A 16,159-nucleotide genomic window follows, 5' to 3' on the forward strand; every position below is an offset into this window, starting at 1 on the left:
ACAAAAAATGTCAAATTCATCAATTAAATTGTTGTGACTTAGAGGGGTTGTGGTATGTTTTGCTTCAGTCTATAAAATAAATAAACCAACATAAAAATATGGTGAGAAAAGCATCCTTGCAACTCTTCAAAAGTGCGCAAATTTCATTATCAAGAGAGGGCAATGACCACATAATTAACTTGCTCCAGGTGGTTGTGTACCTTATCCCCTCCCCAAATCTCGAGTTAGAGCCCTCCTCGATACGAAGAAGAAGAAGAAGAAGAACCTCATTTGTATCACTAACGTATTATATGGTTCTATATTATGATAATTAATTTCATCAAAACTTATTCAAAATCAAACAATATTTTCCTCCCACACAAGAATTATCAGGTGTTTCTTGCGCGTATTTTGACAATGAAGGCAACATTGCCTAATTTTTAAAAGGTTTTGGATGAAATTGATAAAATTATTTGGTTTGGGATGAAATTGAGAAAGAGTTAATCATTTAGGGATGTTAATGATGTTTTCCCAAAAAAGTGAGATTTCAACAAGAGAGGCTGGCAGGGGCTAGGCCCAGGCTATGCAAAAAAAAAAAAGAAAAAAAAATATGACTCCCCCGAACCATTGAAAATTTTCAATTTAAGTTTTGGCTCTCCTAGAAAAAATCTTATAATCTTAATCTCTTAAAACAAAAATTGGCTTCGTCCCCGATTTAGGATAGTGACATACTTAATCTCCATGCTACACCAACATTCAATCCATCATGCAAGGTAGGTTGCCCTGCATATTCAAATTTATTTCCCAAGAATTTGATAAGAATTTTGAATAAATCCAACACTTGCTTCAAAATAATAAAAGGGATTATATATACACACACACCAACATCTATTTGGCTCAGCCAATAGAAAAACCAGCTTAGCCAATAACCCATCACCCGAACTGTGTTGGCCACTCAAGAGTAAAATCAAGTTTGGTCACTTCAATAAATTTTGGCACCCACGACATCCCCATTCTTGGAAAGGATTAACAATATATCTCTTTAGTGCAATAACATCATTCTCTAAAGGGTGTATAAGAGAGCTCCTTAAAATCCAATAAAACACCTCATGATATATTATCTTTGATAGTAAGTAAGTTTATTTTAAAATTAAAATAATTGTCTCTCTAACATACACTTTTTGTCTACATATCTTTAATAGGAACTGTTGGACTCTTGCACAATCTTCTTAGAAGGGGTTTTTCCTAGTGCGATTGCACAATTTTCTTGGAAGGGTTTTTCCTAATGTCATTGTATAATCTCTTTGAAAGAGGTTCTCTTTAGTGCGATAACTCCATCCTTCATGACAAGTTGAGATGACCAATCTAAAAAAAGTAACAGGATCTTGTCCTATGTTCAAATACATACCACCATGGTTAACTAGAGCCTAGAGAACTACCACAACTCCCCAGATTGACTCCCAGACCTCATGCTATCTCCATGGATGATATCAAATATTTAACTTTCAAGTTCTCTCTCTCTCTCTACCCCCTAATAGAAGGGCTCTCATGCCCCTATGTCATCTTCAGAGAGGTCACAAGCCTCAAAATCTTTAAAAAAAATGCAATAACTCTCTAAAAATTAGATTGACTTGGTCTTATTAGTGCAATAGCATCACCCTCTATAAGTTTCTCTTTGCCATTTGAAAATTTTTTAAGTATAGAAGTCAATAGGGATTCGCTCCTTTTAACCTCTTAGAATATTTTCTAAACATAGGCTCATCATTTTGGGTTTCCTTCGCCCCTTAAAAAATTTCCATGTATGGGCATTGATAGGGATTCACTCCCCTCAGCCTCTTAGAATATTTTATAAGTATAGGCTCACCATTCATGGGTTCCCTTCAGTCTATTGTAAATTTTCTAAGCATGGACTTCACCCTCCATGGGTTCCTTTCAGCCTCTAATTTTTTTTTAAAAAAATATAAGCTTGCTCTCCTTGGATTTCTCCACTTATTAGAAAAACTTTTCTAGGTATAAATTCCTCTATGGTTTCACCTCATCCTCTTATAATTTTTTTTTGAAGTATGAATTCCTCCATGGTGCACCTTTACATATTTAAAAATTGTTTTTTCAAACATAAGGCATACCCATACACACAGACTCTCTAGTATATTAATTGGGGTTTTCACCCCACTTCTCATACAAAAACAAATCGATAAAATTGTTGTGTCGGGTACTTTTACAAGTTTTTGCTTACAAATATCACAAAGACTTAGATGGCTATTAATAAAATCAAATTTAAGAGTCCAAAAAACCCTCTATCATCCCTTAGGCTTAGCAAAAGGAAGAACTCATTTTTTTTTGCACAACTAAATTTTGGATCAAATTCTTAGAACCAAGAGATAACCAATTATCCAAAACACAAATCTTACTCCCAAATTACTTGAATTTTTGGGACATTGCAAATACACACACACAATCTTAGTCATGATAGAAAGTAAAATTAGCAAATTGAAATTTTAATTGGCACCTGTTTTCCTTGGAAGGGTTGGAAAAATGAGAAGAAATTTCAAACACATGGCATTCATCGCCAAGTATATCATACAATCAGATGTTCTTGTTCTTGATTGCAATGTAAAGCTTGAGAACTGTTTCTACAACTGGGTTATCTTCCTCTCCTGATCCTGATGATGAGGTCATAGCATTGGATGACACTAATGGCAATGACACTCTATGCTTTGAATTACAACACTAAATACTATATATAGGAATTCCTATAATACTTGTAGGATTATAGAAATAATTATTTCAAGGGATCTTTCGAATGAAGAAAGGGTAAGTAACATGTAAGAAAAATGTATTTTTTTTTTTTGGTTCATTGTAATAAAAGAATTTGAAGCAATACTTCCAATTTCTTCAAAGTGTAATCTAGGGAGGTTACTGATCTTCATGAAAATAGTAACATGAGGTCTTTTACAATATATATATAAAAGGAAAGAAAAAGAAACATGGTTTAAATGTTTGCAGTATACAATGTTTCCACTAGCCAAGATTATATTTTCAAGGAAAAAAAATAGTAACAATATTTTCTTGAACTAATTAGTATTCAAGTTGTGTTTTTATGCTAGTTTGTGCATATTAAAATAAAAATTATTTTTTTATATTTTATCAAAAAGATATGATCATTCATGTCAAAATTAGGAAAATATTTATTAAGATCTTACCTAAATCATAATCAACAAAGTAGGATGGCATAACTCATAATAATGGCAGGGGGTTTTGATATTTTTGTATTTCTAAACAACTTATTTATTATTTAAGAAACTAAATGACTTGTTGTAGCCCAATCTACAACAAAATATATATGTCCTGAGTTATAGTAAAAAAAAAAAAAAAATTACCTTTGTGCTCTTTGATCTAAAAACTTTAAGCCTCTTTAGGTGTTGATATTTTTTTTTTTTTTCCTCTAAAATCAACAAAATAAAAATTGTTAACCAATGATTTTTTTTATTTTGCATAAGTTTCTCAATAGTAAAAATACATATTTGCCTGCAGAATAAAAAAATTATTGTGCTACCGAATAAAAGTATTTTTGGGGGTTTTAAATTTTAATGTACAATACAATTACATCTTTGATCTTGGAAGAGACAAAACATAAGCTTAACATTTGAGGGTATTTGTGTGCTTTTATATGGGTATTTTGTGTAATTCTCAAGGTCATGGGGGATATTTTTGTATTTTTACTTTTTAAAATTTTTTTTGTAATGCTTAAAGTTGCTGGAGCAAGCTCTATACACCTCGACGCGTGGGTAGCATACGCATCATTTAAGTGGCGCGTGTAATGCCATCATGTGGACGTAACTAACCTTCCATCGTCTTCCTAGATGAGCCATCGTGTACTCTTTCATTTAGAGTGACATGTAACATCTTATGGTGGTCGGATTGTTGTTGGTGGTCATTTGATTTTTTTTTTCCCTTCTTTTCTCTCTTGTGACAAATAATGTATACCATTGTCATATTTGTTTCTTACTTTTTAATTTTAGTTCTCATACTATTAATTTCTTATTTCGTTCATTTTTTATTTATAGAAGTTTTTATTCTTTTTAATTTAGTTCTTCAATTGCAATTTCTCATATGTTTGGTTTTTCATTTTGGTCCTTATTTTTTTTTAATTTCTAATTTTATTCTTGGCACTTTTGTCAAAGTTTTTTTCTTTCAATTCTATCATTCAATTAGATTTTCTGTTGTTTTATTTGTTTAGGTTGACCCTAATTTTTTTGATTTTTTTCTTTTATTAAAGCTATTTTTCAATTCAATTAAATTCTTCAATTGCAAATCTTTATCCTTCTAATTAATATTTTTCTCACCCTCATTTTTTTTTTTATCTTTTTTCTGTAATTAATTTTTTTCCTGGTTTTATCTTTCAACATTTAATTTGTTGAGAATTCGGCTTCGTACAATCTTATTGTTTTGCATTAGTTTTTTTAATATTAGTTTTGTGATTATCTTCAAGCTTTTTATATGGATTTATCATGGTCTCATGACCTAGGTCAACGATTTTTGCATGCCCTTTTTTTTTAGTTGTTATGTTTCTATTTCATTTTTCAAGGTATTATTCTAACTCATATATAATATATTTTTTATACAAATGAAGTTTATTTTTTTAAAATAAAAAAATATTCATTTTTAAATTATATTGCTAATGTGTTTGACCTTGTGTAATATTTTTTTTTTATGATGGAAGTTTATTAAGTCAGTTTTATTTGTGTTTATCTTTTAAGTCATGAATTTTTTAGGGTAAGAATTTATCATTTATTTATTTAAATAAATAAGATTAGTAAACACAATCAGATGCATGCCTTCATTTTATATTATTTAATAGTTTGATCTTGCTTATATAGACTTTTTAATTTATACTTTGAATTTTTTTTATGTAAAAAATACATTAAAGCAACCTGCATATCTAGTATTTTTTTTGAAAAAAAAAATTATAACCCATGACAAAATACAAGTTAAATGGCTAATATAAAACTAGACAGTGTTAACTAGCAAGAAATAAGGATATACTTGAAATTTGGATATCTGTGATGTAGATATCCACAATTAATTTCAAATCTAATGTATACATAATATCGTATCTGTGTAGCATCGCAGTCGATCGTGGTATTTATAAATTTCTAAATAGTTTATCTTACTTGAGATGCACAGATGCCTTAAAGAAATTCTAGGAAATCTAAAAACATTGGAGGCTTCAACAATTTTTGTTTTTGTTTTGTTTCTCTTTGATTGCTTTAACAATGGAATAAATCTTCCTTTCTTTCATCTTTTATATTTTACTATCAGTTAAAATACAATTTTAAATTTCTCGATATGTTAAGTGAAATACTATATAGTATTTTAACTTGTTTGACAAATTTTTCTTAAGAAATCACATTTAAAAACAGGAAAAAATTTGCATCATATTCATAAAAAAAAAAAAATGCATCGATCCATTAATGTGCTAATAAAGATAGTAATCACTAGATCTCCTCAGCTTTTTCACAATTTTATATAGATTTACTTTCTAAAATTTCATTGATATGATTTTGTACATTGGCCAAATGACAAGATATTGGTCATAAATTTTGGATTCTCTGCAACAATTAGATCATAATCTACTTAGATATTCTCCTTTTATGGCATTATGGCCAATGAGCCCTCCTTCTTTAATTGTCCTTATATACCCAATATTCTTCTCCATTCTTACCAAACGATTAGACTCACAATATACCAGTACCAAAAAATGAGTTCAACAAGTTCAGCAGCATCCACCAGCAGCTCTACATTCACTGAAATGTCAGCTAACATTCCTAGTGATATTATCTCTGATATTCTTACTAGACTGCCTGTCAAGTCTCTTACAAGATTCAAGAGTGTATCCAAGTCCATGCTTGCATTCCTTGGCAATCCAGAATTTGTTAAGCAGCATCTCAGAAGAGAAAATTTGAAGAACCCAAATCTTGTCCTGAAGCATGAGTCCAAGCTTTTCTACGTTGAAGATGAAGAATGGAGCAAAGCTAGAAGGCTGCCATTGCCCTTTTCACTGTGCTTAGAGAAAGTTGAAATTTCTGGTTCATGCAATGGCTTACTTTGCATTTCGGACCAACAATGCAATCAGGATATCTTTCTCTTGAATCCCTCTACTGGGGTTTTCAAACACCTTCCGTTCTCGGGTTTCGATATCGCCGCAGTTGAGAACTCTTTCACCACGATGGGGTTTGGTTATCATCAAGCAGAAGATGATTACAAGGTCATAAGGTGTGTTTATATATATGATAAGCCTTTTATTGACATTGACTCTTATGAATGTGAGGCTAGAGTCTACTCTTTGAAAGCTGGTGAGTGGAAGGATATTGGAGCTATCCCGTACCATCTGGGCTATAAAGCTGCTATCTGGCTTGGCAATGATTTTATTATCTGGAAAGCAACTATCGGGCTCGGAAGAACGGGGAGGTATCTGATAGTTTCTTATGACATGAGCAAAGAAGAGTTCAAGGAGATTCCTCAGCCTATTGTGAATCATAATGATGAACTTCACATGGAGGTAAGTGTGTTAGATGGATTGGTATCAACCTTCTATCTTTCAAAACATGACGAGGCTCACATTTGGTCCATGAAAGAGTATGGAGTGACGGATTCGTGGGAATTGCGGTTTGTGATTAAGCTGCCTTGGAGAGTTGAGAACTACAACTACATCTTTTTGAAGCCCCTGACTATTTTGAAGAATGGTGAAATCCTGATCGAGGCAGGTGAAAAGGCAAGAATTCTGCATGATCCTAAGAAGGATAGCTACAGAATCATCAATCCTATTCGTGGAGTTCCTCGAAGATTTTTAGTGACTCCTATTGTGGGAAGCCTGGTTTCACCTCTTGATTATCATCAGGGCTGAAAAGGGCATGACCTAGTTGGGATTTGGAAGTTAGTTAATGGTTCAAGTAAGGGATTAATTTTAATTAAGTTTCTTAAGCATTTAATTTCGTAATTCGGCTGTCAAGGTTTTGAGTTTTTACTTAATTTTGTAGTTTTATAAAATTTCTCAGTTATGTAGAATAAAGATTTCCTAATTACTTCTCAGAGCAAAACTTCCCCTCTCTATTTCTCTCTGTGTGCGCGTCCCACAATCAATAGTTAGGCTATCTAGATTAGGGTCAATTGTTAGTAATTAGCTGTGTATTGAGAGCTCCTCTTACAATGGGGTATTTTTTAAGCTTAAGTTCTTGAAAAAGATGATTTGAACCCGTAACCTCCTTGCAAACTCACTTTGTGCGTTTTAAATCAATTAAAAACCTGCAAGCTTCAGACAGCCTTCCTAATTTTTGTGAATATAAAGTAAATATTTCATGGGCACGATTAGGATTTGAAAGAAAACAGGAGAGTGCTGTGCTTCTTATGAGAACCAGTCAGGAGAAGCTACGGCAGAAGGCAGCAGCAGAAATCAAGAGGAAACAGCAGCAAAGAATAATCCAGCAGGAGGAAGTTTGCAGCAGTAGGTCGGTGCCGGAAGTCCTCGCGGGAGGGATCTGGAGAGGTATTATATGTGGTTGCAACAGCCTTGAAGACAGCAACCAAACTTGACAGAACTAGGTCTCTGAATCGAGGAGTTCTGACTTCTGAGTGTTACAACTATCTTAGATTAGATTAGGATTATTTTATTTTCTAGCAAGTAGAATCCTTGTTATGCTGAGATTTAAGACTATATAAATAGCCAAGGAAGTATTAAACATTCAATCAAGAAATCAAGCGATAAATAAAATAAAATACAACATGGATACACATACAGTACTAGTATACAAAATCCAGCCTTGAAGGAAGTAAAAGAAAACTCGCCCCATTTAAAAGGCAAGCTTCCCTTCTCTTGTTCTCGAGAAACAAAACATTAAATTAAAAGCATTGATACACACAAACACGGAATCAAATCGATCGAAACCATTATGAGTCTACCAGAGGATATACTTGCTCTCGTGTCATGCCACTTACCTGTCAAGAGTTTGACAGCAAAATTTTCATCCAAATTCACCAAGTTTGACAGCAACTATGTCCTTGACAGCAGCACGACAGAACTATATATTTATCTCTATTAACGTAGATTAAGAGATCCTCTCTGTTACCATCGGTCCTTGGTGTCAAACCATAAATGACGCAGCATATAGCAAAAGGTAGAAATCTAGAGGTTTTCATGCCTTAAAAATTACAATCCTAAACTATAGAGAACTCACATCAATTTTTAGAGTTTTTCATGCCTTTAAAATTTTTTAGGGACTTTGGATCGTTCTTGGCTTTCTTAGCTAAACTTCAAAATTATCTTCCAAAGCTTTATCTCCACTTTTCAGATTATACAACATTTGAAGTTCCACTTTCTTGGACTTGAACCACCCATTTACCCCCCACACGTTTCTGCCACTTGACTTGCGCCTTGCTACTTACACCTTGCTAGCATTACCAGCTTTCTTTCATTATTTGTACTCATCTTATTTGGTTGGTATATCATTGCTTTTACAAGTCACAATACTAGCTTCTGGTACTTTGATATCATTGATGTGTTCTCAAGAACCCCTAGGCACTACAAGCAACAACCTTATGTGCTCGTTCGGGATGCTTTTCATTGGTTGTTAATGCAATGGGAAGCATCATACTTGGTTTTCATAGAGATGGTGAAGGTTGTTTGGGAAATCATCAAAAAGATTCTTTCTAAATAAACATAGTTCATTCGGTTATTATGAAAATATAACTAATAAAAAAAAAGATATCATCTCTATTTAGGGATCATTTACCCTATCAAGTTTGCTAACTAATTAAAAATCTTAAGAATCATATTTGGTTTTCGTAGAAATGATGAAGGTTGTCTATGCAATCGTCAAAATGATTCTTTCTAAATAAACATATTTCATTCGATTATTATGAAAATATGACTAATGAAAGAGAAGGTACCCCCTACTTAGGGATCATTTACCCTATCAAGTCTACAAACTTATTAGAAGTTATTGGTTAGCAATAACTCCTGAAGTTACACGGATTGAAACAACATTATATTAGTATCCATTTAAGTCTTTTCAAAACCTCAAAGTTCCAACTTTGATAGTAATTAAGGGTGGTAATAGCAATGAAGCCACTGGTTTATAATAACTCTCAAAGTTACATGATTTGAACCAATATCTTGCTAGTATTTGTTAAAAAACTTACAAAACTTCAAGACTCCAAATCTAATGGTAATTAAGAATGATAACAGCCTGGCTCTTGAAGAAGAGATGAATGGTTTTTTTTTTTTTTTTTCATGTTCCTATAAACAACACCAATAATGAAATTTGATTCTATTCCATTGGCTTGAAGGCCAAGCTAAGACCTAGAATAAGATTATTAATCTTTTAATTCTAGCAATCTGGTTTATCTTTTCTTGATTAAATGGCTAGTGGATTATGCTCAACACCTATAAAAGGTCCATTTATTTGAGTTTGGAAACTCTCCAATGATTAAGTAATATCATATAAAAGAAAAAAACAATTCTCTTTTATAAGAAAGGCTTTTATATATATATATATATATATATATATATATATATATTCTCTTTTATGTGTATGTGTGTTTTTATTACTTTCACACTATGTTTTTTTAATGTTTTTCAAGCTTAATTGATCTTACTAGAAGTTATTTTTTATAAGTTTGGCATGACTAAAAAACTTTGTGAATTAATTGCTAAAAAATAAGAATTTTTGCATTTTATATTTTGAACCTTATTTATTGTGATAGGTTTTTCATCAAGTTTTAATTTTAGAATGTGAACGGTAGTTGAATGATGTTAAAATACACATATCAAGCTTTCTAAGAAGGTATCATGGGTAGAAATCCGAGTTTGTTTGAACCTTTAATTAGACCTGCAAAACCGGACCGATATTCTACTTGCAGCAAAATTCTCTGCTTTTACATTATATATTTAAACGAGCATATCTTAAGTCTCATAGGTATTGAAATCATGCCATTCAAAAGCCCAAAATTATCTACACACAAGACTATAATTTTTATGTAGAATGTAAAGTCAAATAATTTTTTTTTTTTTTTATGATGAAAAATGGGATGCAAGTTTAAGGATGAAAATAGTAATAGTCTCTTGATTTGATGAAGAAACTAACAGTGAGAGTTCTATCTTTCGGAAGAAATCTAAGGAGATTAGAAGGATTGTTTTATAAAAGCCTTTTAACTTCTTTATTTTTAGCCTTCATATTATCATAAAAGCCATCTACTAAGGTAAAAAAAAAGAGGAAAAAGTCATGTGAATTTGATTTTATATGAAAAATAATTGTAATTTTAATGTATTATTTTTTAAGTGAAAAATTTGTCTTTATTTTTAACAAATGAATTTTTTTTCTAATTTTCATTGAAAAATAGAAATTAAAAAAAGAGAGTAAAAGAAAACATAAATAAAATGCTTTCGGTAACTAAACACACCTGAAACTATACACGTGGCAACTTATAATTTGTCATCTAATCAAAACTGAAAACTCTGCGTTTTAACATCTCAATTATGGTGAAAGACAGAAATACCACGAATCGATTCCCACAAAGATACTCACATCCCTTCACCTGCGATAAAAACCAAACTGATAAATACACAGAGACCAGAACCAAAGAACAAAGACAACGTTAATCACTCTAAAGATCAAATTTTTGTTTCTGGTCTTGGTGTGGTCCAATCAACAAATCAATGGCAGAAGATCTAGTGTTAGACACGGCTATAAGAGATTGGGTACTGATCCCATTAACAGTGGTGATGATTCTTATTGGGATTCTTCGTTACTTTGTTTCAAAGCTTATGCGATCTCAGCAAAACCCAGATGCTAAAGTTGTTAGAGAAGGGTAAGCTATCAAAAACCCAGGTCACAGAATCTCTGTTAAGTGCTAAAGTTTGTCTCTTTTTGGGATTTATATTGTTTTTTGTGCTGGTTTTGGTGTATTTTTCTTGTTATTGAAAACCCATATCATGAATTCTCTGTTTAGTGTTTAATTCTGTTTATTTTTGTGATTTTTGATGGTTTCGGCGATTTATTTTTGTACGTTATTGAAAAACAACGAAAATCTTGATTAGTGTTAAAGTTTGTTTCTTTTTGTGATTTTGTTGCAGGCAAGTTGTTATAAGAGCTAGGAACTTGCGAGCTGGAGCTAACTTTATACCTTCCAAGTCTTTTCGAGCACGAAGGGCTCATTTTAGCAATGAGGTTTTGATTTATTTTTATTGGTTTTGGCTTGTTTGATTTTGGGTGATTTGAATGTTGGATTTGTTTATTATTTGTGGAAGTATCTAAATTGGTTATGCTTTGTGGCTAATTTTGTGCTAGTGTAATTGTAAAAGAGATTTGGGATTTAGTGGATTCTGTGGTTAGTTGTGGTGTATTTCTTAAAGTTGGTTGAAGCTGAAATTCTGATTGATGGTAAACTTGAAATATATTTTCTTAAATTCCCAAATAGTTTTGACATGTTCATATTGATTTTTATGAGTTAGATGGTTTTGGATATATGCCAGGTTGCCATACTTTGTTTGCGCTCCTCAGTTTTGATATTTGGAGCTTTACTTAGGGTGCATAAGCCTGATGCTAGCTTGAAGTTTTCATTTTTAGATGGTCAGATGCTAAATTGAAAGTTTATTCTTTTTTATTAGGAAAATGGATTATTGCATGTTCCTAAGGGCCAAGGTCAAAATCCACAAGCACAAATGTTCTCCGACCCAAATATGGCCATGGATATGATGAAGAAAAACCTTTCTATGATTATACCCCAGGTATTAACTGTTCAACAGCTTTTTGTCGTTCTCTGACATGTCTATTCAAACAAGATAATTGACTTGGTGGTTTCTTATTTTTTCCTGCTGGCCAGACCCTTACCTTTGCATGGGTCAACTTTTTCTTCTCTGGATTTGTTGCAGGTTAGTTTTCTTTCTTTCTTTTCACTGTTTTTAGCTACTTGATTCTTAAGCTTTGTTTTATGTCCTTGATACCTTACTATGGCTTATCTGTACATTTAATACTTATATAGATAATATATAACCTTTTTCGATAATTTGTATTCGATTTGATCTTTACGACTTTGTTAATAATCTCTTATTCCCTGCAGCCAAGATACCGTTTCCACTGACTCAAAGATTCAGATCAATGTTGCAAAATGGGATTGATTTGAGCACCGTGGATGTTAGCTATGTCAGCAGTCGGTCATGGTATGTCTGCATTTATGAATGAGAAGTTGTACTTCAAAAGAACTGCTGAAAAGCTTTTTCTAGAGAATTTCTGGATATTTGCCTAGTTTAATAACTCTAATTATCCACAATCACTTTCTTTTGCAGGTATTTCCTTAATTTGTTTGGATTAAGGGGTTTATTTAGTCTCATTCTGGGTGAAGAAAATGGTTAGTGTTATTTTATAAATTTTCATGGTTATATCTATTTTGACTGAGAATCTGCATGTTGCTTGCTTCTCTTGCAAAATCGTTGGTGCAAGAATCTAGAAGCATGGATTAGAGTTTTGCATACTTTAGGATTTCTGGATTTACTCTCTGTAGATGCTCAAATATGATATTTATAATGCAGCCATGGATGATACACAGCGTATGATGCAAATGAGTGGTTTTGGTATGGATCCAACAAAGGTACAAACTTAACTGGTTCTCTATTGAGCATTTTAGCTTGAAGAATTTAAACTGATGCACATGATCTTCTTGAACAGATTTAGTTATTAATAACTTCCTTGATACATCAATTGCAATATGACTGTTATTAGTCAAAGAAATCCCTTTGTATGTTGATTTGCTGGTTTCTATTTTACTGTCCTAAATCTAACTTTGAGCCAAGGTTGTGCCCCTGCCACTGGGACACCACAGCTTTTTAGTTAAGTAGCAACTTTTTATTTAATTGTGCTACTTTCACTGTATAGAAAGAATCAAAGGAATGATACATCTTTATAATTCTGTCATGCACAAAATCTTTAGATTCAGTGGTTTTACTAGCACCTCAGATCTGATAGATATATGGTTGAGAGTTGAATCAAGCTGTCCTGTTTGAAATGCTAGTTTGACCATCTTAACTACTGCATGTAAGTCTTATTATTTCAATGAGTAAAAGAAATTAAGAAACTGTTTGACCATAAGCAAGTTGGAGAGTTCAAACATTTACAAACATGGAGGCAACAAGTGTCAATCAAGTACAACTAAGCAAGACCATCAAGTCTTTTTATGAGTTCTTGGTGGGGTTTGAAGGACTCATTAGAAGTAGATCGCTTCCATATAGACTCGCTGCGAGCTCTGGTGCTGGTGTTTGGGTAACTGGTACAGGGGTGGATTCTTCATTGTGTCTTGCCTGTTGTCAACGTTGTCTGTAAATACCATATGATGTCTGGGTCATTAATAGCACCTTTTCATGTTATATCAGCTGCTCAGCTGCAGGCTTTGCCTATCATATTGAGTGTTTTTGTGTTCCAGTTAGCTAAACTGTCTGTTATGCAGCTTGCCTTTTTTCTCCTTATGTTTTTCCCTTCTGGGAAAAGCCAATATTTAGATTTCTATGAACCCCTATTTTATCAAATGGTTTGGGGGCACAGGAAGTCCTATCATTGATATCGGTTCTTAGATTTCTTTATAATAGAATTAGCTATGAACCCCCTGTTATATTTCAGAAGTTGTTGATAAACAGAGAGTATACTGTGTCTATTTAAAGGTTTCAACAGGCACTTGAAATTGACTCATATTTTGTGATAAATATGTAAATTTCATCTACCAAGAGATTAGTGGTCTATAGAGCTCGTTTTGTTATCAAATGTTCCTTCAAATAATAAAGCTCTTTGCTGGCACTAGTGGGCTGTGATTAGACTGATTTGATTGATGGATTGTAAAAGGAATATTGCAGGTAGGAATCTTTAAGTCAGTGAGTAATAGAGATGACAGCCTAGAGGTTGCCTCTGGCCTGCTTAATTTACTCAGTACTGGTCCTAGGTTTGCCATGTTAGGTTGGTTTTGATCAGCTGTGGATTAATGCATGTCTGGCAACTTAATAATAATATGAGGTCCATTGTACAGTTAGGCCTTGCTTGGTTCAGGAGAAAGGGTGGTGAACAAGATTATGTCTCTTTCCATTCACTATTTGGCTAGCCTCTCTTTTGGCTGCTGCCATCATTTTGCTGCCCTGGTCAATCTTTTGCTCTTCATGTGGCAGCTGTTACGCTACTTCTAAGTTTGGGTCATAGGTATACATGATTAGGCATGTGGGACTTTTCATGAAGCTTACTTTAATTCGTTTTAAATTTGCTAAGCATGTCAACATGATTACTAACTAGCTTTTCTGAGCAGCATTGGCTTGCTTTTCTTCACTACTTTAGAAATGTCTCTTGCATGTTTAGGGGTTTGATTTGTAACTAGTGAGAATCTTTCCAATGGGACCCTGAAAGACAGTTGACCATGTTTTTGCTAGTTGAAATTTAGACCAGGAATGGCAAATCTGGAAAGGTGTGAGCATAGCAAAATTAACTTATCTTTCATGCTCTTAAATGTATGGTTGCAGGATGAGATGTGCTAATAGAGAGAATTTAGGACTGTATAACTTATCTTTCATGTTCTTAACTCGATAAATGCCATTTGTATTTATAATGTTGAGCAAAAACTATTGACTTGTAATCTTGTCTATTTGCGTTCTCCTCAGAACTTGAGTGCTGAGAAAGACGGCCTTGACATAATTCAGCATGAATGGGCCCTACCAAAATTTGAGCAGCGTGCTGAAGCTGCGTTGAAAAAACTTATCAGCTGAACATTGTCAACAGGAGTCAGCTGCCACACGAGTTTCTGCTCGACGAGGCTCCCCTGTTCTTTCATGGATTCTTACTGGAATTTTGCTCACTCAATGGCTGCATGTTGGCAAGAGTTTTAACAATTATAAGAGCCAGTGAATCATCATTGTGGTATTTAGATTGAATACTAGTTTTTATCATAACCATTGGAGAAATTTTCCACACTGCTGGTGGTAATAACATGCTTTCCCTGTAAAATTGCGCGACGCCAGTCTTTCAGCATGCTAGCCAAGAGCATTTGCAGCATATATAATGGCATGCAATCAAATCAATTACTATTAATGTGATGACGCTCAATTTTTTAGGCAATGCTTAATCTTTGCATCTTTTCCATCTTTTTTCTGCGATTGGACTAACCAACAACGCCTTTATCTAGTGGCTGAGCAATCCGATGTTTTTCTCTCTTTTTTTCTTGAGGGTTTTAGTGTATAGTACTTGATAGTCATCATATATGGTGGGAACTTTAAAGTTTAAACGATTCAAAAGCTAGACAGATTCAGCTAAGCAGACATTCAACATTGGTGGAAACCTACGTAACTTTTAATGTGGAAACTTGTGCTAATTGAAACCTTCCTTTGATGTATCCTGTCGGAGCCATCCTGCTCTTTTATTAACGCTTTATCTGCTGACCAGGTAGATTGCCGAGTTATAGCAGAGAATTTAGCAGCGTAAAGCAATCCCTGGGCCACTCTCGAAATGGAGGTCCCTCTCAAGCTGGACGTTCCATTCACTGGAGCAATTATTGAGTTCATTACTGTGCTCTTGTCTTTTGATTCATCAAGCTACGTTTTGGTTGCTATTTCATAACAAGAAACATAGACAAAAATAAATAAACTTTTATTATAATTTTGGAGTGAGTTTTCTTCTCGAGAAACATGTCATCTCTGTTTTTTTTTTTTTTTTTTTTATCCCAAACAATAATCAGACGCTGCCTGCAAGATTTGTTGAATCATGAGAGGAGGAAGAACTGCAAGTCTCTAAACTTTTTTTTTAAAAAACTGTGTCAAGAAGAAGCTGCTTCTTGACTTGTTACTGTTAGCTTCCTATATATTGCGTGCTTGGAAGAGTTGTACGCTTGTGTCATGCGTACAACTACCTGATAGAAAGTTTCCTGATATGGCATTGAAAGTCTGTTTGAAAATTGCTTATACCAACCTAATTGGAATCTTAGCAGCCAAAAAAACAAAAGATAATTATAGCAGATAGAGACCCAATATACTATCGAATCTCTCTCTCTCTCTCTCTCTAATCAATGCCAGGCTTGCCTGGCCTTAATGGCGCACACATGCAAAGGAAAGCATTTTAAAGGGAGGGAATTATAGTTTAAGGATATTAATATTATTGGTCTA

The 16,159-nt window shown here is 33.3% G+C and overlaps 2 protein-coding genes across 2 annotated transcripts; both read left to right on the plus strand.

Annotated features, from left to right (window-relative positions):
- Positions 1-5,740: 5,740 nt before the first annotated feature.
- Positions 5,741-6,886, plus strand: LOC118046158 (F-box protein CPR1). Its single transcript, XM_035054953.1, has one exon. The coding sequence runs from the start codon at positions 5,741-5,743 to the stop codon at positions 6,884-6,886; it is 1,146 nt and encodes a 381-aa protein (XP_034910844.1).
- A 3,681-nt stretch (positions 6,887-10,567) lies between these two features.
- Positions 10,568-15,145, plus strand: LOC118046171 (uncharacterized). The gene is made up of 8 exons (XM_035054964.2): positions 10,568-10,845; positions 11,111-11,204; positions 11,645-11,764; positions 11,860-11,908; positions 12,097-12,196; positions 12,323-12,384; positions 12,566-12,624; positions 14,666-15,145. The coding sequence occupies exons 1-8, from the start codon at positions 10,694-10,696 to the stop codon at positions 14,768-14,770; spliced, it is 741 nt and encodes a 246-aa protein (XP_034910855.1). The 5' UTR covers positions 10,568-10,693; the 3' UTR covers positions 14,771-15,145.
- Positions 15,146-16,159: the final 1,014 nt, after the last annotated feature.

Source organism: Populus alba, chromosome 6, assembly GCF_005239225.2.
Source record: "Populus alba chromosome 6, ASM523922v2, whole genome shotgun sequence".
Lineage (NCBI taxonomy): Eukaryota > Viridiplantae > Streptophyta > Magnoliopsida > Malpighiales > Salicaceae > Populus > Populus alba.

Bases quoted from the DNA above. Each gene is read 5' to 3' on its own strand.
- LOC118046158 (XM_035054953.1), top strand. From the start codon at position 5,741: ATGAGTTCAACAAGTTCAGCAGCATCCACCAGCAGCTCTACATTCACT.
- LOC118046171 (XM_035054964.2), top strand. From the start codon at position 10,694: ATGGCAGAAGATCTAGTGTTAGACACGGCTATAAGAGATTGGGTACTG. The intron at 10,846-11,110 runs GTAAGCTATCAA...ATTTTGTTGCAG, and splicing joins GCTAAAGTTGTTAGAGAAGG to GCAAGTTGTTATAAGAGCTA. The intron at 11,909-12,096 runs GTTAGTTTTCTT...TATTCCCTGCAG, and splicing joins CTTCTCTGGATTTGTTGCAG to CCAAGATACCGTTTCCACTG.